The 24,036-nt window shown below is 49.7% G+C and overlaps 1 protein-coding gene across 4 annotated transcripts in view; it reads left to right on the top strand.

Annotated features, from left to right (window-relative positions):
- Window positions 1–235: 235 nt before the first annotated feature.
- The window catches only part of MED27 (mediator complex subunit 27), a 246,214-nt gene continuing 222,413 nt past the window's right edge, over window positions 236–24,036 (top strand). For 2 of the 4 annotated variants that reach the window (XM_061433929.1, XM_061433928.1), the window contains exons 1-2: window positions 237–480; window positions 2,807–2,951. In XM_061433929.1, coding sequence (XP_061289913.1) covers window positions 278–480; window positions 2,807–2,951 — 348 coding nt within the window. In that variant the 5' untranslated portion in view covers window positions 237–277. Of the gene's footprint in view, window positions 481–2,806; window positions 2,952–24,036 lie in introns of all 4 variants that reach the window. The other 2 variants (XM_061433926.1, XM_061433927.1) reach the window with 2 other exon arrangements.

Raw genomic sequence — 24,036 nt, 5'->3', positions numbered from 1 at the left:
CTGCAAGTTTGGGGAAGTGAGGGAACTTTCTGTATTTCCTTGTTACCATGAAGAAAGCCGAGAGCGCAGCCGGACTTCCCTAAATTCAGGTGATCGCGTTCCTGCCCACGCATTCCTTTAAAGTGGAAATCCTCTCTCCTAGGGTGGCCTCACAAACCTCCCGGACGGCCCCGTCCCGCGAAAACTACATTTCCCAGAGTCCTCCGAGCGCTTGCGTCATCAGCCGGCGCGTCTTTTTGCTCGCCGGTTTTGAACAGCCGGCTGTGGCGGCGGCAACATGGCGGACGTGCTAAGTGTTGGTGTCAATCTGGAGGCCTTTGCCCAGGCCATTAGTGCCATTCAGGCGCTCCGCTCTAGCGTAAGCAGGGTGTTCGACTGCCTGAAGGATGGCATGCGGAACAAAGAGACGCTGGAGGGCCGGGAGAAGGCCTTCATTGCGCATTTCCAGGACAACTTGCATTCGGTCAACCGGGACCTCAAGTAGGTACCGGCTGAGGGGCTGGGGGTCGGGACCTCCTACCCTGCCCCACCCCCGCGGGAGTCTCCTGAGTCACGGGCTGCTCTTTCTTTTCGTTGCTCCCTCTGTCTCCTCTCCAGGCCTCTCCCTGCCCCTCACGGCCTCATCTTCCTTCCACCCCCGCTTTCGCGTCTCCCTTCTCTTGGCGTCCTGCTGTTGGCCGACTCCCGCCACCCAGGACCACCTCTGTGGTCCTTCCATTCCTCGCGAGGGGACGTGCTCTTCTCATGAACTTCCACTCGTCTTCTCGGCTCGTCAGGGTTCCCACCTGTGGGCCCTCTGGGCTCCACTACGTCTGATCAAATAGTACCAAAAAGGACCTGTTCAACGCTGCCCCAGAGTCAAGTGTATTCCACCTAATTGGCCACAGGTTTTCGTCCCTGAACCTGGAATTCATCAGTTCCAGCCCCTACCCCACCCCCAAAACATGATGAAACAGGCTTTGTTCTTTCTCTTTTCTCCTACCCCACCTCCTAACCACCTGATCACTACTTTAACTCCCACTCTCACTGCTTCTGTTAAGTTCCTGCCTCAAAAGAGACCTCATCACAGGCTTAACCAGCTTAATGACTTCTGCTTAAACACCTCATCCCCACACCCCCACCCTGGGCCTCCCAACAAAAGCTAAGTTGGGGTCCTTCAGGGTTAAGGATTGTATATTTCTTTCTCTTAACAAGTCAACTTCTACTTTATCAGTGACATGAAGTGAGAGGATGCTTGTAAAATGCCTGGTACTTAATAGGCAGTTTTTAATAGGTCCTGGTCGTGTGCCCTCCTATCCTTATGAGAGTCAGACCTTCTCAGGGAAGTTAGAATTGCAGGGTTTTTGTCTTTTACTTCTCAAAACTGACCTTAGCGGGCGAAGGCATTGGGTGAGCTATTCATCCTAGTTTCTGGAGTGGCTGGGTTTTTTTTTTTTTAGTCTCCTCAACTTGGTCTCCTTAGTAACCAGATGGAAGGAGGAGGTAGAATGGAGGAGGAGGTGGTAACCAAATGATGGGAGCCTCTTTTTATTTTTTTTTTTTCTTGTAAGTAAGTTGCCAGTCTTGTTCTGGGGGAGAGCCAGGAGGTCACACCCCCTCCTCACTCCCACACTTACTTTCTGTTCTCTGGTGAAGTTCCAGTTAATACTTGCCCTGCCTGAGTCTGGGTGCTGGTGGTTTTTCCCTTTCTTCTCTTCGGTGGGCTTTCCTTGGTAATGTGCAGGGTGTTGAAACCCATCAGCATTGTAGAAAGTTTAATAATGAAAGTGTTGATCTCACCCCATTGTCTTCATAAATCTGTGGACAGCAGCGTGAAGAGGCAAGAGGCTAAAGAGTCCAAGATGAACGTGGCATGAGAAGCTGTTCCTATGTTCAGCTGTTCCTATGGTGTCTTGTTGACATTCTGGGACTGGCCCCTCAGAACGTGCTCCTGAATGTGCTTTTGCTGTTCACTCTCTTTCCCAAGCTGCTCTAGGGTTTTGTTTTTTTTTTCCTGCTACACTGAAGCGTGTTTGTTTGACACAGCCCCCTCCATGGTGTCTTCCCGTTTGTTTATTTTATCTCTTTTTTGTTTTGTTAAGTTTTACCATCTGTGAAGCACCACGTACAAATCTATCTCTCTGTGAATGGTAAATAATCATCATTTATTCAGGTACTTGCTGTACTGCCAAATAGAATGATCTGTATGTGGATCTGAAAACTCTCTTATTGAGAAGCAGTGTTATACCACATTTTGAAATTCCAGAAGGCCCTCCCCTCCCCCAGCCCTGCAAAGAATGATTTGAGTTGTTCAATCCTGATTTTAGGAGTCCTGTTGATTTCATTGCTCTTGACCCTTGTTCTCCCCTGGAATGGTGCCAGAAAGCTCAGCTGTAAAATGGGATAAGCCCCCTGCTAGGGGTTCTCTCACGTGGCTCTAGTCATCTTCTTCTTTTTAATATTTGTCTATTTACTTGGGATTTTTGTTCTGTCGTGTGGGACCTTTCATTGCAGCACTCAGACCTTCCATTTGGTGCTCAGGCTCAGCTGTTCCATGTGGGTTTAATTGCTCCTCGGCATATGGGATCTTAGTTCCCTGACCAGGGATTGAACTCGTGTCCCCCACAATGCAAGATAGGTTCTTGAGCGCTGGACCACTAGGGAAGCTCCTGGCCCTTGTCTTCTTAACCTTTCAGAAAGTATTTCTTCTTAAGGGACTTAAGTTTATGATGAGCAGTTTGAAGAACAGCCTTGGACCGATGCAGTAGGCTAAGGACTGGAGTTTCGGGGGACTCAGGTTTACTTGCTGCGTCTGTTTGCTTTTCAGTGAGCTGGAACGTCTGAGCAACTTGGTGGGCAAGCCTTCTGAGAACCATCCTCTCCATAACAGCGGGCTGTTAAGTCTGGATCCCGTGCAGGACAAAACCCCTCTGTACAGTCAGCTCCTCCAGGCGTATAAATGGTCAAACAAGGTAAGGGGGATGTGTCAGGAATGAAGCTAATACAGGAAAAAGCAAGCTTTCTGACATTGCATAAAGGCAGAAAGTGAGGGTAAGTTTTTCTTTCCTTTTTTTGTTCTTGATTTGGCATGGGGTTATAGAGTTGGAAGTTTTAGACTGTCCCTGGGAGAGATTATATAGTCCTCTGAAGTCTCAGAAATTAATCATGATGCTCAGGTAATTACATTTTTTTAAAAGTTCAGACTCGGGTGTGTTTAACCTGGAGACTGGGTTAAGGAGCAGTTATTTTGACCCCATGAAATCACACTCAGAGTTGTGCTGTGTGTGTGTGTGTGTGTTTCTCTGGGAAGGACTTCCTAGCTTTCATCAGATTCTCAGGGGGTTCCTGACTCCCAGGAAGTGAAGGACTGGTGGTCTGCGAGTGCAGCTGCTCACTTTGCTTTTGTTGCTTGGCCTGCCTTCCCCATTGTTGATGGAACGGCTCTAGAGGACTGTTTGGTAAATCACTCTCACTGTCCTTTTTTCATCTGTTTTTTTAAATTAAACTATAGTTGATTGATAGTATTGTATCGGTTTCAGGCGCATACATATCTATGTATATATTCTTCAGATTTTCTCATTCATAGGTTATTACAAACTATTGTGAATAGTTCTCTGTTCTGTAGAGTAAGTCCTTGCTGATTATCTATTTTGTATATGGTAGTGTGTGCTTAGTTGCCCAGTCGTGTCTGACTCTTCGCAGCCCCAAGAACTGTAGCCCACCAGGCTCCGCTGTCCACGGAATTCTCCAGGCAAGAATACCGGAGTTGGTGCCATTTCCTTCTCCATATGTGTAGTAGTGTGTATACGTTAATCCCCACCTCCTAATACTCTCTCTTCTCTTAACTACTCTGTGCCCATCTGCGGGAGATTGCTCTAAGCGCTCTCTATTGTTCACTTGCTCAATTGTGTCTGACTCTTTCGACCCCTTGGAGGGGAACACTCGCCATAGAATTTGCTGTTCGTGGTAGCCCCATGGCGGAGCCCCCAGGACAGCTGTGAAAGGAAAACTAAGCCGCAGTGTAAAAATAACAGGAAAATTAGGCTCGTCAGCCTGGCGGCAGTCCGTGTGTTTGCTCACAGGTTCATCTTGTTTGGTGCTGTGGGCTGTTGTGCTGTGCTTTGTTTTGTTTTCTGCTGCCGATGGAAAGCTAGAATGTACGTTTGGAATGATTTTGGAAGCTTTTCTCCCTAGGCTGCTGCTCCCTGGAGAGGATTGTTCTTAGCGTTACTGATTGTGATCCGCCCTTCCCTCTCCCATTACCCATCACCCTTCTCCTCTTTTCACTCTCGGGTCTCAGGTGACAGATGAGCCGTGGCAGTGTTTCTGCGTGTAGAATTGTTCCTTTGAATTTGTCATTGGAAATATTTAACATTCTTTGGTTTACAGTGGGACCCAGACAGCTGCGTCTGAGACTCAGGGAGAAACGATTTATCCTGGGACACTAAAGGAGCTTGAACCTGGGAGGCACGCATTTAGCCTGTAAGGGTTGTCCTCCAGACTTGGGCTGCTGTGGACAGAAACCCACTTCAGTCCTGAGCATCAGGTGCCCCCCTGGTGTGGGGATCGGTCATTCTGCTGCCCTCTCTTTGCCCGCTTCCCAGTGTTGGCCTGGTGTCTCCCAGTGGTGGGAAAGACAGTCTGGCAGCTGGAGGTTTGTGTGGTCCTTCACGCCAGACACTGAAAACGGATGCGGGCCCTGTTTGGGAGGGGCCCCTGCCTACCCAGACAGCTTGTTGAGCTCAGCGGTTGGAATTCTCTGATTGCCCAGTGCAGATCAGCTGAAACGCGGGGATTGGGGCTGCACGGATAGAGGCAGGAGGGGGTGCGGGACAGACACAAAATCATGGCTGTCTGGGGCAGTTGCTAGGGCCAGACACCAGGCTGTTCAGGTCCCACACGGACAGCGCTGCCCTCTCAGGCCGTCCTGTGTGAGCTTCCTTGTTTCCCCAGGGGCTCGCGTGGGCATCCTAGCATGGGGGATCTGATGTGTAGGTGACTTATTTCTGGTTGGATGCCTGGTCTTGCCTTTTGGACGTGGAAGCTGTGTTGATGTATCATGTGGGTAATGTTCTCAGAATAGGCTCAAGTGGTGGAGACGTTTCAGTGGTGGGAAGATTTAGGCTGATCTCGAGGCCATGAGTGCCCGAGACCCCAGTGGAAGCAGCTGGTTTTAAATCAAAGTGATGACACGTACCGGTTGAGTGAAGATAGTTTTGTTTGCCCAGTTTAATAGAATATTAAGATAGAAGTCCCTGTTCCTCCCCTCTCAGATGCAGAAGAGGGTGTGTTAGGGAAAAGAAGCAGTACGTGTGTGGAAATACTTGTCCTGGAGACGCTGCGGGTTAAACCTAGATGTAGAAATGTGTCAGGGTGTAAGTCCTGCCCGAGGAGTGTGAGGGGTTGGGGTTTCCGTCGCACCCTGGCTTGGTGCACGTTGTGAAGTGACTGTTCCTTCACCAGCTCTCTATGCCCAGCAGGGAGGGCATTTTGGACCCCTGCACCATTACTCTGCAAAATAAGGAAAATGAATCAGAGATGTTTAGCTTATCCCCTTATTTTATAGCCAGGCAAGTCAAGGCCCCATGAACCACCCTGCCCACGGCCTCATAGCTAGACTAGAATTTGCCACTCCTGACTTAGCCCAGTATTCTTCACTCTAAAACTGGATGCTGTACTCCCGTTTGGCTTAAGGTTTTGACTGTACTAAACATTTTCCCCTCCCTTTAGTCTTCTTGTCAGGAGCAATTCATGTGTCATACTTTATTCATGAATTTGTATCACGTTTTACTCATTTTTAGTGGTTTACTGAAGGGTGGAGATGGCAAATACAGGCCCCGCTCCTCACACTGTCGCTCCAGTCCAGGGCAAACATCGCTAATCACCCTCCGCATTCTTCCCTGCTGAGGCTCCCTCTGGACTCACAGCTCTGTTGTGGGGCTCAGCCGCCCCTGCCAGTTACCCAAAGTGGGCTGCAGAGAAGACATGTTTTTTATTTCTGTTACGGTAGATAATGTGTTATTTGGCTATTGCTTATTTATACTGTCCTTACTCTAGAAGGGATTTGAAATCTGTTATAAGAAAGCTGTACTTTGACCTTGAACAAAAAGAGGAAACCAAGGGTAAGGACGCCTCATGTACATTTCTTTAATAAACTCAGGAAGTAGCCCCAGGAAATAAGCCAGTATCCTAATTTCCAGCTGGGGTTATGGAAGCAGGAAGCAATGATAGGTGTTTGTCTTGCCCCTCCTACACATGAAAAGAGCATTTTAATTGCAGATGCTTTCATCATTCATCATTTTACTCTCCAAGAGTTTAAATCAGTAGGTACATTAATATGTTAAGTGAATTTTGGGATAACTTGCCAATGTCAGCTTTCTGCACTGTTGGCTAAGAATCGAAGAAAGTTTGGGAAAGGCTTTGATACCACCCATTATGTGATACACTTTCTGTTTTATGTTCTGTTGGCCAAAGAGAAGTCTTGTTCACGCTTACTGACTAATTATTTTCTTTAGGGGATTTTGTAATTTTTGTAAAGTCAGTCAGAATATTAATTACATGGTAGTTGGCATAATTGTTAGGATAACACATTTAAAAATTAATGTAATGAAATGATGTCAAATTGCTGTGAGCAGCACTTTCCCTGTGCTGAATTGGGGAAGGAAGGTAGCTTTCAACTCTGATGCACCTATAGATAATTGTTCTGTAGAGGGATGACAAGCTCTCTTGACGAGGGCAAAAAATAATTGGCGACAGCGCTGTCCTTGTAAGATAGCGGACGTGGACTTCCGTCACTGATGGCACCCAGATATGCCAAGCGTTAGACTGAACTGACTCCTCCGAGACCCCTTTCCGAAGGTTCCCAGCATCTCCTCACCAGGGATTTGATTTCCGGCTTTGACTGTCTTCCTTTCTTGAAGACCTCAGCCCTTCCCTGGTGCGGTTTGAAGCAGCGAAGACCCCAGAAGTGTCTCCTAGGGTTAGGAAGTAGGCCCTGGGGAATGGGCTGCCACTGCCTTTTTTTGGCTTCTGCACACTTAATTTTTCACTTTTATTAGAGAAAAAGTGACTTTTTATTCCAGGAATATTCAGTTGGAAAGTCTGCAGACATTTCTCCCATTTTACCCTCCCGAGTTGTTATCACCAGAATCTGGTTTTCAGCAGCTTGAAGTTGCTGTAACATCGAGGTCCCGCACGTCCAGCCTCGACGGTGCTCTTGACGTTTGGGCATCAGGGAGCTAACGGTGCTGGGACTGGTTCAGACTGCAACACGGAACCTTTTCCTCGAAGCGCCCTGTCGTCTTTTAAGTCCCAGGGGAGAGAGACTGTGCCTGTCTTGTTCCCTGGGGGAGTCCCCCCGCCCCAATGCTGAGCAGGGCTCCTGGTACCCAGTGCACATTCAGTTATAATTCACTGAATGAATGAGAGAATAAGTAAAGAGCTTTTTCTGTTGAATTTTTAATTTACAAGTCCTTTTGTGGTTTGTGTGCTTGTATTTTTGATGAAGTGTGATCAGGGTATTTCCATTTGGGGCCATCACTGGGAAATCTAGCTGTGTTACTTGTAGACGAGAGAAGATTCTGAGGTCCTGTGGTGGAGGCTATGGCCAGGCTTCAGAAGGGTAATTTGACAGGAAAGGTGAGGTCAGTTGGTGAATTGACAGTAAGCTTTTTGAGGGCCAAGCCTGGCGTTTCATCGATGTGGCCTGTCACCTGGGATGCCTTTGGTGCTCAGAAGGGGTGGGGCTTGGGGGAAGCCTTCTGGAGTCGATGGAGTCAGGCTCATTTCAGCGACAGCACCCCATGTCCGGTGTTCTGTGGCAGCTGCTGTTTTAGCAAAAGTGCGAAAACTATCTGGGAAGAGGCACGTCAACTCCGTCAGCCTCTCAGGGTTTATCCCATCTGGTGTATTACCGAGAACTGACTGTCCCGCTCGGTGCACTACCACTCACTGACTATCACACTCAGTGTGAAGTGAAGTGAAGTGAAGTCGCTCAGTCGTGTCCGACTCTTTGCGACCCCACGGACTGTAGCCTACCAGGCTCCACCGTCCCTGGGATTCTCCAGGCAGGAATACTGGAGTGGGTTGCCATTTCTTTCTCCAGGAGATCTTCCCAACCCAGGGATTGAACCTGGGTCTCCCGTATTGCAGGCAGATGCTTTACCATCTGATCCACCAGTGTATTTATTACCAATAACTAATTTACGTTCCTAGTGTTTTTCTCTCCATCAGGCCCACCTTCAACTCACTCAGGGAATATGGATTCATTCAGAACATAATGAGGAAAGAAAAGCACTAAAATAGCCCCCAAGCCTTAGTCATGACTTTGGATTAGGGACTGTTCCAGATTGTTCTGATTGTTAGCAGAGGTCCCTGGTACCATTGTTAGAGGTTTTCTCTCACAAATTTGCCTGGAGTTTGACTAGAGTCAAGTCTTCCCTGGGTGGCCTTGAGCCTGCACCCTTGCTGCCCTCCCCGCCCCAAGCCCTGTGGGAACATTATGGGAAAGAGTAACACAACCAAACAGAACAAAACCAGCCTCCGGGGTTTCTAGATACTGCTGGATTCAGAAGTGAAGGCAGATACAGCCAGAAGCGTCGACACTTGGCTCTGAGTTCTGGAGTTGGGCTGCCTGAGATACGATCCACCTCCGCACTTAGCCTGTGCCTTGAACTCGGGACAGGCTTGTTGGAAACATGCGTTTCCTCGCCTGTGAAGGGGGATGGTGCAGCCCTTTGTATCATAGTGTTAGAGGGGAGATGAAGGTCACAGCGCGTGTCGTGCCGTAGGGTGACTCCGTGCAGTGAGTGCGTGCGAGTGGCACGTGGAGACCGTGTGTGTGTCCATGCCGTGGCAGTGTTGCTCAGGCTGCAGACTTGGCCTTTGGTTTGCATCCCTGCTCTGCTCCCTGACAGCCATGCGGTGTCCCTCTGTGTGCCTCAGTTTTGTATTCTCTGAAATGGGGATGACAGCTGTACCCACCACAGAAATATTTTGAGACCGAATGAGGTAATATAAGCACAGCACTTCCCTGGCACAGGGTAAGTAGGCTCTGGGGGCTGGTATTATGATCTTAAAAGACGGTGACCAGGACTGACCCTCGGGGCATGCTGGCCTGTCTTCCAGTGGTTTCCCTATTACCTGGCCTCCCAAACGTGACTTCAGTATATTCTTCTGAAATCCTACAAATCACAAGTTCATTTAAGTAGTCAGAACCTTTTCCCCTTGAGGAGGTCTGGACATAGATCTCAGCACCTCACCAGTTGGTATGAATTCTTGGGATGGGCTCTATTTCCTCATAAACCTGGAGATGGGGTGAGGGTTTGGGAGCTTGGTGAGGAAGGCACTTAGCCTCTTGGGGACCTTGTGGTATGGAGCCAGGGGTATGGATGGGACGTGGGAGTGGAGGGGCGGTAAAGGCAGCATGAAGGGCCTGGAAAGAAACCGCAAGCAGGAAGGAGGGGATGGCCGAGGAGCCAGTGGGAAGGGGCTGTGGCCGGCCCAGGGCAGACCATCGCTGTGAACTGAGGTGGAGTCCTCTCACTTAGGCTGTCAGGGAGGCCTTGCTCCCAGAGCTCAGGGTTCAGGTTGGTCTCTGGTCCCTTATCTGGTGGGGAGAATGCCATGGGCGTCAAGGATTTCTAGCGTTATTTCTTTAGGAGAACATTTGCACACATGGGCCTGTGTAAAAACAAGCACTTGGATTATATCCAGTTTGTGAATTGGGTGCTTGTGACCAGCAAGGCTCTGGGGTCGGACTCTGTTGGGTTTGAGGCCCCAGCTTTATGACTTGGGGCGAGTTGGACACCCTCCTTGTCCCGGCCTCCTCATCAGTCACAAGTGGGTGATGACACGTCCCCCTTCCAGGACTGCAGGAGGACCAGTGAGTGTAACACGCCCGGGACCCAGAGCAGTGCCCAGTGCGTAGTGTGCACACGTGCCGTTAGCACCTCTTATTCCCTGTGGCAGCAGGGTAAGGCTTTATCGAGGCAACGGTTGTCACAGGAACGTTGGACAGAGGTCTCAAGAGTCTGGGGTTTGGTTCTGGCTGTGCGTTGTCCAGCCATGGGCCCCGGCACGCATGGCTTTGCTCCTCTGGGTTCTAGCTGCCTCGTTGGTAAAGAGTGGGCTGGATGATGGCTGAGGTCATCTCTCACCTGGGAAAGAACGGTGGAATCGTTTGTACATTTCCATGGTCCTGGAAATGAAAGTGCACCCCAGGAGTGGAGGAGAGTCAGTCTCGTCCGGTAACGTCTTAAGCGCAACTGTTGTGTGTCCTGCTGTGCCCACTACAGAGCATCTCAGACCAGACCAGGGCAGAGCTCAGCCCCAGAGGCCCTTAGTGGAGGACTCTCTCTCAGAGGTCCTCTAGACAGCGTAGCCTCCTGTGACACAGGAGTGGAGACGTTAGTGGAAGTCATATGAGGTCCCCGTAATTCTAACTGGGCTCCACCCAAGGCTCTGGCCTGACTCCACATCTCTGTTCTGCTCATTAGTTGTGGTTTCTGGAAACTGTCACTGTATTGTGGCCTGGAATCAGACTTGTGACTCCCTCCTCCTCCCTCTCTGAAGGAGCAGGAGATCTGTTAAGAAGCCGCCCCGAGCAGAGGCAGAGGCGGCTGGACGTGTGGCACACGTGCCTTCCAGGAGTCTCTCTGTCCCGGGTGGGCACTGGGGGGACTCAGCTTGAGTCCCGCTTTGGCTGTCTTACAGTAGCCCTTTCTGGGCTGAACAGGATTGTGTGTTTTGCCCAAAGCCTTCTGTGGGTTGTAACCAGAGCCTGCAAAGGGCACTTTCTCTTCTCTTCCAGGGATATTAGTGGACAGGAAATGGCCCCATATCATTTTTCCTCCAGGTAAGTTGCACATTGATGGTGGGGGATGGAGGCGCAGGGTTATCGGTGCGGAAGGAATCTGATGTCCCGCCTGCCCACTTTCTCAGCTTCTTTTCCTGGTGGTGGGTTGAGCCGGCGCAGGGCTGTGAGGCGCCTTGTGCTTCTCTCCTGTAATCCAGGCCTCCTCCGGGCCAGCTCATCTTTCCTGCCGCTTCACTTGCCAGCCGTGTCTGGATGATGCCACGCTCCAGGCCAGCCCTAGACTCTCTCCTGACAGGCTGACTCCTGCGTCAGAGAGCCTGCTGGATGTCTGCACTCTAAATATACGTCTTACATTTGTGTCCAAAGGGGAAAAACAGGGTACTGACTTCCTTGCCACTGTTAACATGAGACCTGACCCAACTGGACTGTGTCCTGAAAGAGCTGTCCGTGGATTCTTGGTGCCGTGGGTTAATGACTGCGTAGCAAGGCTGCTGCACGTTTGTTGTTCTGTTTGTGAGTGGGGTCTCTCTGTTTTCTTTTGGCCACGCCGTGCAGCTTGTGGGATCTTAGTTCGCCTACCAGGGATCCAACCCGAGTGCCTGCAGTGAAAGCTCTGAGTTCTAACTAGACCTCCAGGGAACTTCCTGTGAATGGGTCTGTGTAATTTCAGTACCTGGAGCCCTGATGGCCGATTTTGCCCATAGGCAAGGTCAGCCCCATGAGCTGACCAGTGCCTCCTGAGGGGCGAGCTGGGGGCTGCTGGGTCCGCACCGGACCCCGAACTCCTTGCCTGACTGTCCATCCGTTTACCTAGCTCACCACACTTACGTTTCCTGGAAAAGGCGTTGATTCGAAATCTTCCCTTATCCCTGGGGTTTGTGATGAGAGTTAGAACCCCCCGAGTTTTAAGATCACATGAGTTCTTGGCCTATCTTTTTTAGCGGACGACAGGCACCACTGAAGAGGTTTCTGTAGTTAGCAAGTGGAAGCGTGTTTTCTTTCCTTTGAAAGTCACTGCGATGATTTCTCTGTGTTATAGTTCCTCTCTGCATTTCGTCCTCTTCACCTGCATAGTGAATCTGAAGACACTTCTTTCTGTGGGCTTTAGCGCAGGGCCAGCGCAGAGTAAGCCCGCGGTGGGTATGGGCTTTCTTTCAGTGCTGCACATGCCCCCTTCACCCCTCAACACTTAACTTGAGCCGGTGGAGACGTGGCTGGTTAACTAGAGTACCCTTAGCTTGGTTTGGATAGCAAAAGTGCTTGCCCTAAATGCCTTTAAAGTGTTCCAAGAAGCCACAGAGGATTCTAGAGGCCGATGCTATCCGATCTTTGTTTTTCCCAGTCTAAAACAGAGCAGTCCGTGCTCATTTTAATTGCTTGGATGAGCTCAGACATTGAGATTTTAATGCGTTTTCACAGTAGTTCAGACAGCGTCACCACATTATCCTGCTGGCAGTTCATCGGAATCCTTGGCCAAAACGCTGTGCTTGGGGACCTTGGCTTAGAAAACCAGAGTGTGGTAATTTCCTCGCAAGATGTCTTGTGGGGAATGCTGCCTTTCCCGGGGAGACTTCCCCTGAATCCTGTTGTCCTTCTCAGTCACGTAGTGATGGGCACATCTTGCTTTCGAGGAGGGTTTTCAGAGCTTTTGGTTTGCAGAGGCTGGAGTTGCTTTATTCTGATGAGTCACGAGGTGGGAACGGGCCCTCGTAAGCCTCCGTTTTTGATCCTGAAGGCACACTGACAATATCTGGTCCCGGTGGGGTCTGGAGGGCACTTCCTAACGCCTGCACCTGCCCCTTCCTCTCCCACCAATTAGCCAGCAGGCCAGCTTCGTAGGGAGGTGGCCACTGGGAGCCAGTGACCGGGGAGGGCTGGGAATACTGCCTCTGGGTGGGTTGACGAAACCAGCAAAACCAACCAGGCCACATCGCTGCCTCGTGGATTTCACTCCCTCTGCACATCAGCGGCCCTGGACCCTCCCGCATCCAGCACTGCGGTCAGTCGAACCATGGTTTTTGGTGCTTGGCACGTGCTTAGTAAGCGTTGGTTGCTAAACGGATGAGCGAACACCCCCACCGCTTCTCTCAGAGCCCGGGACATTTGCAGAAGTCTCCTCACTGGCCCCACTGTCTCACCACCTCCTGTCTCTCCCCGCATAGCATCAGAGTGACCTTTAAATGTGCAAGTTTGAGCTCACAAGTCTCCTGCTTAAAATATGTTGATGATTCCTTCTTCTGCTCAGGATGATGACGGGTGCCATGATGGAGCTGGTAACAGTCCGGCTCACTGTCTAACTCCCGTGGTGTCCCAGCTCAATCCTCAACCTGCGAGCCCTCCTGCTCTTTAAGCAGCCTGTTTCAGCGGGCCCCACCCCTCTTGTTTGGCTGATATTCTCTTGCTTTATTGGGAGACTCTTTTTTAGCTCCTCAGGTCAGGGTGAGGTAACCCCTCTGTACTATCCTGCAGTGCCCCTTGCCCACATCATGGTGTGATCCGAGTTGGCCTGTAAGCACCAATGGCTGGAGCTGGGGCCAGGGACACTGCCTACCTGTTCACCAGTGTCTTTCCAGTATCCGGCAGGACCTGGCAGAAGACAGACCAACAAAACACCTTCACCTAAGTAGCTTCCTTGTCTTTGAAGTCAGTCTTACGATTCTGATGACCCGTGTTTTTGGAGGGAGGAGGTGGGGGCTTAGGTTGGGCTCTGGGTCCCACTTCTCTTGGTGGGTGGGAGGTGGGTCTCAGCCACTGCATTTTCTGAGTACACGGCTGCTGAGATGTCTTTATTTGGCTTGTGCATTCCACTCATGGCCTGACTTATTGAAGGATAATGCATATTAAGTTTTTTTTTTTTTTCCCAGCTAGTTTGGGGATACAAACAGAAGGCAAATTATCTTGATTGTTTTGAGGCAGATCTGAAAAGGGCAAAGAAAGGAGACAGTGAAAAGCTGAAGTGTCTTGTGTTCGTTTCAGCCCTTTATCGTTTCTAAAACATGAACGCGTTTGTCATCTCCTTGGATCAGAGAGGCTGTGTAGCTTGTCATTAAAGACAGGTGCTCCGGGGCCTGCCTGGGTTCAAGTCCTGCTGTGACCTTAGGCGGTTTACTCCTGATATCTGTAAGATGAGCTTGATGGTAGTCTCCCACTCAGGGCTGTTGTGAAGATCAAAAGCCTAGAGTACGCGAGGGGTTCAGAAGAGGGCTGATACGCGTTAGTTACCATGAACAGTATCATCACTGTCAGCACCACCGTCAATTCCCCAGTAGCCTGATTTTACTTACTTTTGTTCTCTAGTCTGCCTTTGCCATCTCCACAGCCCAGATCCAGGTAGCTGCTTGCTTTCTGTAGGACGCAGTGGTGTCTTTATAAGGAAGACATGGGTAGAAAATGGCTCTTCTCTTAGGTAAAAATCTTGGAATAGAAACTTTCAAAGATTTATTAACTGTTGGAAGGACTGAAACTGAAGCTCCAATGGTTTGGCCAACTGATGCAAAGAGCCGACTCATTGAAAAATACCTTGATTTTGGGAAAGATTGAGAGCAGGAGGAGGAGAGGGCGACAGAGGATGAGATGGTTGGATGGCCTCACCGGCTCAGTGGACATGAATTTGAGCAAACTCTGGGAGATAGTGAAGGACAAGGGAGCCTGGCGAGCTGCAGTCCCTGGGGTCTCAGAGAGGGACCTGACTTAGCGACTGTGAAGTATAAGTCACAAAGGTCATTGTAGTCTTACTTGAAATACATATATGGGCTGGCAAAGGAAAACGTCTTATGTGAATTGTAATTCCTTGGTTTAACTATATTACATCATATTTTCAGGGTTTTGTTGTTGTTATTGTGTTTAAATTTGAGTCACTAAAGCACAACTCAGCCCCCAAACCTTCAGAACCAGAGAAGTGATCTTTGGCCTTGATCATCGACAGTGCTCGTCTGTTCCTCCAGCTTCTGCCGGCTTGTGGCCAAGACATCGGACTGTGTTACTTTCTGTGCCTGTCGGTCGTCCACTCCCTGCCTGCCTGACGCTGCTTGCCTGTTTTTGTTTGATAAAATATATATCATCAAAGAGTAGCTTCGCAAAAGGCAGGGGTCCTTCAATTGGTCCGGAATATATGTAGGTCCATTTTTCGGGAGACTAATCCTCAGCTTTTATCAAGATCTTTTCAGGGGTCTGTGGCCCTGAAAGTTCAACAGCCACTGCCACAGAGAAAGAAGGATTACTCTTTTCTTTTAAATTTGTATACAAAGCATTTTATTAATAAAATGTATACCCTTCTTACAATACAACAAATTTTGTAGTGATTGAGCATGCTGTACTTTGTAAAAACGTATCATAGAAAATTCAAGCCAAAACAAATAGTTTAAAAGTCTGCCACACCACCCTTCCTTTGTAACCTACTACCAGTGTGGGTATAAAAAGCAGTCTTGTAACAGACACCCAAATGTCTGTGCTGTGTCAGTCGTGTCCGACTCTTCGTGACCCCGTCGACTGCAGCCCGCCAAGCTCCTCTGTCCAGGGGCTCTTTCAGGCAAGAATACTGGAGCAGATTGCCATTTCCTTACCAGGGGATCTTCCCAACTCGGGGGTCAAACCCACATCTCCTGCATTGCAGGCGGATTCTTTACTGCTGAGCCATTGGGGAAGCCCTTCAGAATGTCTAGGAGTATTATTATTATTTTAAGTATTTATTTGTTTGCCTGCGCCAGGTCTCAGATGTGACACTCAGGATCTTCAGTCTTTGTTGGGGTGTGCCAGATCTAGTTTCCTGACTAGGGGAACTAGTCTAGTTCCCTGGGCCTGCTGCATTGGGAGCTTGGAGTCTTAGCCACTAGACCATTAGGTAAATCCCTGGAACAGTTTGTTTGAAAATTGAATTTGGAAGCTGAGTGGTGGAGTGTGATTGGTCGAAAAGTGTGGAGGGTTCCCTGCGGAAGCTCCAAAAGGGTGACTCTGATGAAGATTTCAGAGAAGCGTGGCCACTGAGTGGAACTGGGCTGCGGCCCCGTTGGAGGGCAGTGGCAGACCCTGTCCCCACCAGCTGCAGAAGACAGCGGCGGCCTGGTGACCAGTGTGGAATTTGCTTTGTGACGTATCCATACCTGATGGGCTGACCAGATCAGGAGTGGAGCTGTACAGCTTTTCTGCAGCTCCCCTCCCGTGTTCCTTTGGCCCAGCTTCTTCAGGCTGTGTCCGTCTGCTGATGGCCGGGGTTTGCTTTTCTGCCAGACTGTGTGTCGCTGTTACTTCAGCTCATAGCAGGGGCCTGCTTTCTAATTTTGCAGGAATTGCCACACCTGGGATGATGTTCCTGCAAGTCAGTTTTCATTCATTTGTTAATATTTTTTCCTTCCTTGAATCTCCCCTCCTCCCCTGGCAGTGTAGCTACCTATCTAGATTGATCCTAGGCTCTGTGGTTTGTTTACTGTGTGACATTGGGCAGGTCCCTTGGTCCTTGAGTCTCAGGTTCCACATCTTCAAATGGGAATAATAGCAGTTCTTCCTTTCTTGGGTTATCAGCATTAAGTAAAGAACTTTGCCTAAGGCTCAATAAATGTTAGGTCTTAGGAGTATGCTAATGAAATAGAGTAGCATTGATCCTCATATGTCGATGATAACGTGACTTCTAAGTAAGCGGGTTGGGGGAGAGGAGAGCATCCTGGTCACACATCTTTTTGGACAAGCGATCTGGCTTCAGCTGTGTTGCGGGCAAGGCATATTAATGGCTGCTTCCCCTAGGTCTTTGCTTTCCTGAGGATTTATTTCCAACCGTGATGTGTAAATGGCCGTGGGTGTTCAGGCTGTAATGGATCTGGTGTTTAAGGCTTCCACTGTCACGGCTCAGCGGAGCCCTCCTCCCGCCCGCCCCTCCGATTGCCACCCTGGCTTCCCTTCCCCTGGAGCGTGACTGCCTCTCTTCTGCCCCCGTCACCTGCCAGCTCTGATCCGGGGGCTGTGAATCCCAGCCCTGGTGCTGCTGCCAGCTTGGCCTTAGGAGAAGCCAGGCGCTGGAGCTTGCCAGCACAATTTGTACTTTGATTAATTTATTTAATCTAACTATCTTGTATCAACCTGCGAGGATAATTACACACAAATTACTGTTTAAACTTGAAGCTTGCCTCCCTTGAACCGAGTCCCACGCTGGTCCAGAGCTCTTCCCTGTAGTCACTGTGGGGTGATTCTGCTCCCTCCTACCTTCCCTGAGATACGAGCCCCTCCCCGAAGTGAGGACTTGAGTTAGAAGCTTTGGGAAAGGAGAAACACTTGCTTGGCTTCTGATCTGGGAGGTTTCATTTGACTTGTGGAGAGCTGTTCTCTTTGATCCGTGGACGGGAGATTGGTTCCCTTTCTCTCTGATGTCGTGAGGACACCTAGCCCACCGCTGCTGCTTCCTCCTTTCACATCAGCCAGGTTTCCAGATGCGGCTCGACTGGGTTTGTTAGTTCTTTTCAGGGGTGGGAAGGTGGTGTGAGTGGTGAGGGGTGGCGCCTTCACCAAGGGCCTTTGTTTTATTGACAGCAAGCTGCTGTTGATTGTAAGACGCATTGTGAGTTTTTTGGACCGCTGAGAACGAGGTCATTTTCAGAGAGCATTTTCAGATGCGTTGTGATTTCAGAAGGTTTTAGAATAAGTGCAATATGGTATATTGATGATGGAGCTGGTTACAAAATCCTTAGCTTTTAATACATTTTCACTGAAGCTGTAGAGGTGTGGATCTGGAGGACCAAGATATTTTATCAGTGTCCTTCACATGATCTTCTAGTTGCTTAAAAAAAAAGAAAATGGAGTGCACTTTTCCTCTCTGTGCAGTAGGAAGAGGGGACCAGAATCCTCACAATGCACATTATATCATGCATTTTATGTGTGACTTTCAAATCATCTCATACGGTCAACATACTTTCATTCAGCCTAATACTAAGATTTTACTTTCAAATTGGTGGCTAAGTCTCATAAAATACTTAATGTAAAACAAAACCAGGACTGTCACTTTTTGTATTTTTTCCCTTGGGCACAGAATATCCCAGTGTATTTGTTGCCTCACTGGGAGCCAGAGTGGTGACAACTTCCTCACCGTTGTCATGGAGGGGCTGAGAAAGGAGGCGGGGGTCATTGGTTATTCCGCGTCTTGAAGAAACATAAACTCAGTTCTCTGCCTTCAAGGGGCTTATGAGTCCTAAACTCAGGAGTCTTTTCACTTGGATGAGTAATACTTGGGACCACCTGCTAGAAAATCCCAGATACAGGCAGAATTTTCTAGTCACTAGCTGATTTAGTCTCTGAGAAGTTGAAATTTTGGCCTCCCGTTGGCTTTGCCACGTGCTTACATTTTTTCCTGGAGAATATGAAACTCACTAAGGACCCACCGAAGTTATTCCTGACTGATTGAGGCAGAAGGAAGCTGGTGGCGGAAGCGGGGGAATGTCTAAGTGCCCAGCTCTGTGCTCCCTCGGGCTCCTTCATAGCCCTCTGGCGCTGTGCCCATGTCTGGTTCCCCCAGAGAACACTGCTCAGAGCAGACCCCAGCCCAGAGCCCCCTCTGTGATCACATCTGGACCTCCCAGAGGCTTGCACATGAGGCTGGCTGGATGGCGATGGTCCCTACGGGCTTGCTGGTGAGGATGCCAAACCCTGGAGAGGGTCGACGCCTCGCTTGAAACCTGAGGTGGCCCATGCTCCTTCTCCCCCTTTGCTCCCCTTGGAGGCCAGTGAGACCTCGACAAGCTCCAGCGCTTGAAATAATCATGCTTAATGGGCTTGTCTGGGGATTGCCACAGGTGATAACAGGCCAACGTTTACTTTTGCCTTCTCTGGGCTTTTTTGGTTTCAAGGAAGAGACACACTTGTGTTCACATATGCAAAAAAGGGGGCATTCGTTGGGTGTTCTATGGGGCCAGTGGGCAGGAAATGCAGTGAGGCCTTCCACGGGGTGGCACTGAGAAGCAGGAGGGTGTCAGGAACCGGGCAGCGCCTCTGTGGTCTTGGCCCTCCAGGACTCACGGCCCCCGTCCTGCCTCTCCTTGTCTCCATTAGGCATTTCTGTCTGCAGATGCGCGCGCTGGGCCGGGCCAAACAGCTTCAGGGCCTCGAGGTTTGCATCCCCTCAGCTCAGGTGAGCCCGGGGGCTGGGCGAGGCCCCTTCAGTTCCGTTCTCCACCAGGGAACTGGAATCAGCCATCTGTTCTGGTCCAGCGAACATGGCTTGGAGGGGGGTGGCAGCTCTTAGGGGAAGGAGTGGTGCTCAGTCCGTCCAGGGGCCTCCTCTGCACATCATGGGTCCTTGGGTAACGTGGTGATCCCTTCCTCTCTTTTACTCTTTAAGTCAGGAGGTTGCTTTTCTGACATGGCTCATGCCTGTTGGAAGCTGGTGATGTTTCACCTGGCAGTTCTCCTGTTCGTTCGCCATCTGATGATTTGCCAGGGTGCCCAGCTGATGCGGTGGAGGTTTGCCCCTCCTCTTCCCAGTCAGGATGGCCCTGATGAGGAATCTGTTCAGATGCAGGAAGATTAATCTTTATTTCTCACTGGAGCGGTGTGCGTTGTAGGATTAATAATGAGCTGTAAAAACTGCCAGTATTTGTCCTGCTTAATGAAGTTACTTAATGAAGGCATGAAATAAACAATATGCCATAGTTATTGTGGTGGAAATGGGAGCGAATGTGGTGTCAATTATATTTGCGGGTAAAATTGCAAAGTTAGGGGCATGACTGTGGCAGCACGGTTAAGCCCCGGGTTCTGTCTGATGCCAGCTTCCAGCTCTGCCTCTCCCTAGCCCTCCCTGGGAGTCCCGGGGGCAGCTGACATAGCCCCTCATTACTTCTGGTCTGTGAAGTGGGCCTGACTACAGCAGCTTCCTCATTGGGTGGTTGTGGATTAATACACCTTCAGCACTTAGCATGGCATCTGGCATATAATAAGGGCTCGATAAATAGCAGTTTATTTTCTGCGAAGAAGAGCAGCAGGACTGTTAGAATTGGTTGTGACAGAGGTCTGACTAAAGTGCGAGCTCTGCCCTCTCTGTGGGTGTAGTGGTCCGGCTGCCCTGGGGACTCCAGCGAGCAGGTGGGTAATGAGGAGACCTCCCTCCGTTGGTCTCGGTCCACACCCCTTCCCTTCCCAACATGCCGTCTTGGAAGCAGGTTAGTGGTGCTGTGAGCGAGTGGAAGGCATCTTAAGGGCAGGTTTCAGTTGTGGTCTGGAGTCTGAATTGACCCGCATCTCAATCCTTCTTGATTTAATTGTCTTTGCTGTCCTGTTTGATTGGGTAAATATTAATTATATCTGGTCATACATGTGGTTTTCAGTGGTCCCAAGTTTAATTACTGTGTTTTGTTAATAAAGTTCTCATAGAAGGTGAGGCAGTTTGTAAAGTACTTTAAAAAGCTCAGTCCTGGTTTAGGCCAGCAGACTCACTGGGGTGAGTCTTGGAGCATTATTGTAAAAAGAATTTCCAGTTTTTATAGGTGTGGCTCATGACCTTCCTTCTGCAGTCTTTTGTTTGAGGAGATGTTTGAAACATAGCTATTTTGTTGCTAAGTCGTGTCTGACTCTCTGCAACCCCATGGACTGGAGCCCGCCAGGCTCCTCTGTCCATGGAATTCTCCAGGCAAGAATAAGGGAGTGAATTGCCATTTCCTTCTCCAGGAGATCTTCCTGACCCAGGGATCGATCCCGGGTCTCTTGCATTGCAGGTGAATTCTTTACCGACTGAGCTACGAGGGTAGCACTGATGACAGAAGTGATCTTTCTGCTGAGAATGCTCGGGGCAGCCCCAGCGTGATCGTTTAGGAAAGGATTCTTGAGGGCCTCCTTTGCTGGACTGGGTGGGCCCGGGAGGAGACAAGGCTCTGCCTTCACAACGCTCCCAGTACAGTGAGAGGTGAGCCGGAACATGGATCCATGTGGTACAGAGCAGAGGGTCCTCACCCACCAGGAAGGCACACAGCGCCTCCAAGGGTCTTTTGGAGGAGGTGACCCTGGTCAGTACACCGTAAAGAAGACTGTAGAGGAGGGTGTGCTGACCTGCCCCTGAAATATGTCTGGACTTTTGACAGGCAGACATGGAGGGTACGGAAGAAAGTGGGAAGAACATTCCAGGTAGAAAGGGCAACGTGAGCAAATGTTTAAAAAATAAAGTGTTCAGTATATTTCCGAACTGACCAATCTGAAAAAAATGAGATTCCCAAACCACCTTCTTCTTCTCATATTATTTTTACTTTTGATTACTTGATACCTTTTATTAGCTTTTTCCCTTAATATATATTGGCTTTAAAAAAGAAACTTCATGACTTCTTTATTTATTGTATATGGATTTTCTAACAGACGTTGTATTGCAGAGCTGCTGATATGAAAAGCATCACCTGGGAACAGCCCAGGAGTCAACCTGGCAGACCCCAGCTTGCACACTTGGTGAACTCCGTATTTGGCTAACGAGGTGCGACTGTTTTGCCTGGAACATAACATACACAGAGGAGAAGAGTAGGAGAAGCCAGGCAGCAGCGTCAGGACTGCAGCACAGGTGTTTCAGGCCTGCGTCCGGAACCTGGCCGCCCGGGTTCACAGCCCGCTTCTGCCGTTCCCGGGCTGTGTGCCTTCCGCCGCGTTGCTCAGTGTCTGAGCACCTCCGCTCTGTATGTAGCACGGGCTCAGTGATGGTGTTCTCCTTGTTGAGTCCTCGTGGGGACTGAGGTGGTGCCTGGAGTTCCTCCCTACGGGGTTTAACACGTAGGAAGCACTCCCTGGGATGTCCGTGTGTCTGTGTGTGTGTTGTAAGAAGGACGCCTTTTCTTCTAACCCGCCTGCCTCTCCCCCACTCCCTCCAACCCCCTTTCTGTATTCAGATCTTCGGTGTGTATCATACAGAGATTGGCACCTCCTGCCTGTGAGCTTCTTTCTTCTTCCTGTGCTGTCCTTTATAGCCAGGCTTCCTACCAGGTTTCTGAGCCATCCTTCTGTGGAATCGTTAAAGGGCTGATTCATAAAGAGCGGGATGAAGCAGTCATTTCACTTGACCTGGAGTGTGGTATGGAGAATCTCACTGCTCCTGAGTGAGACTGGATTTTGTTATGGAGAGTTGTTTTTTTTCTTCTCATTGTGTGAGCATTTAAATCTTACCTTTGAAATGTTAGTTCTGCACAGAGTTGTTAGGCTTTATGCCGAGAGCCACTGTATTATTCTACAAAAACAGACCCCGTGCATGACTACTAGATAGTCACTGTGTGGAATTAATCTGTTATTATGAAACCTCAAAATAGGGGCCGTTGGCAGATTAAATGTCAGCGCTTCTCTAAGATGTTTTGCTTGTGAAGCAGAGGTTTGTAGGCAGATGGCTGGTCCCTTTGAAAGGAAATATACAAGAATACAGTTGTCTCCAGGCCACTCCCTCCTGGAGTCAAGAGATCAGGTACCTGCTGCTGCCAGTCCTCCTCGGTCCCTCTGCTGTGTGGGGTCCGTCTGCCCTGTGGCCATCCGTCTCTGCTCGTGAGAGCTCTGCTGCGTGCAGCTTGCCTGTATCGTGGCCAGGCTGATGCTTGGGTCGGCTGGAAGAAATCCGAAAGCAAGTGGTAGCCCCTTTCTTCTCTTCTGTTGCCCTTTTTCTGGACCACAGTTTGTTTTGTTTTATGGTTCCCCTTTTGTATGGTTGATCATAGCTGAATACCCTGTCATGGTTAAGATGCCAAGGGAAAGGGCCTGCTCTGGCTCTTCAGTCTCCTCCATTGCAGTTCTGGCCTCACTGTGGTACGGGACACACTGATTTTTGAATCCAGAGCGGTGCTGGCCAGTAGAACTTTCTGTGATGATGGAAATATTCTCTAGGTTACCCAATATGGTCGTCACTAGTGGCCTGTAACTCTTGGCATACAATAGGTATTATTGACATGTAACTTGGAATGTGGCTAGTGTAACTGAAGGACTACATTTAAAATTTTTAACATTAAGTTTCAGTCACATAGCCGCATGTGGCCAGTGAGCACTGTGTTGGATGGCACGGACTGGAGGCAGGACAGACCCTGGGCCACGTGGGCCAGCGCTGCAGCCCCTTTCTGTTTACTTGCATGTCTCCGCAGTCTGAGTCTGGCTCAGGGGTATGGCAGGAGGCGCCACAGGTCTTGGAGAAGCATTGTAGTGGTGCGATGAGAAGGAAAGCAGACTCTCAGCTAGCGGGGGCCAGTCTCTGACTACGCCAGGCCCTCTCTTTTCCCCAGCATCGTCAGGTTTTAGAACAAAGTGTAGGTGGCATTCGGGCTAATCCTTCCAGAAATCCATGTCCTAGCTAGCTATAATGCTGTGACTTTCTTTCCCACTCAAGAAGGCTTACTGAAATGCAAATGAGTGGCAGATGTGTTGGGGACAACCTTGAGTCTGCTCTGATATGAGTAAATAATTCACAAGCTCCTGTGCTTTAACTGTTACTGGAAACACATTATTTGGGACACACCTCAGCATTGATTATAAAAATAAAGACTACCATTGAAAAGGACAGATTGATTAGAGCGTCGGCAGCAGGGTGTGCGTGTTGGATGGCGCATGTACGTGGGGCAGTGCGTGTGTGAGTGCATGTATGTATGTGTATGTAGGTTAGACGGAAAAGCGTCTGCCTACAATGCGGGAGACGCAGGTTTGATCCCTGGGTCGGGAAGATCCTCCGGAGAAGGCAGTGGCACCCCACTCCAGTACTCGTGCCTGGAGAATCCCATGGACAGAGGAGCCTGGTGGGCTGCAGTCCTTGGGGTCACAAAGAGTCAGACACGACTGAGCGACTTCACTTTAAGGCACGTGTTGAATCAGGGTTCCCTGGACAAGTTACGATTGAGAAACGCTGACTGAGGCCATCACTGAGTCTTTCCGTTATTCGTCCACTGTATGCTGAGTGCCTACTCTATGCTGAGATGTCGATATGGTGGTAACAGAAGGCTCAAGGTCCTTGCCCATGTAAAGCTTATGTTCTTGGTAGACGTGTGTGTGTGTTAGTTGCTCAGTTGCGTCTGACTCTTTGTGATCCCGGGGACTGTAGCCCGCCAGGCTCCTTTGTCCATGGGATTCTCCAGGTGAGAACGCTGGAGTGGATTGCCCTCTCCTTCTTCAGACAACTAAAAAATATAACTGATATCAGGGAGTAAGAAGTACTTTAGAGACACACTAAAGCAGGAGGAAAGTCTGCGGGCAGAGGGGAGAGGAAGGCCTGTGTGAGGTGGGGGAGAGGTCCAGCCTTGGAGTCCATGAAGGCATTCTGCTCCAGCTGCTGC

Source organism: Bos javanicus, chromosome 11 (assembly GCF_032452875.1).
Source record: "Bos javanicus breed banteng chromosome 11, ARS-OSU_banteng_1.0, whole genome shotgun sequence".
In the NCBI taxonomy this organism is placed as follows: domain Eukaryota; kingdom Metazoa; phylum Chordata; class Mammalia; order Artiodactyla; family Bovidae; genus Bos; species Bos javanicus.
The sequence above is the reverse complement of the archived record's forward strand: the minus strand, read 5'-3'. Positions and strand labels throughout refer to the sequence as shown.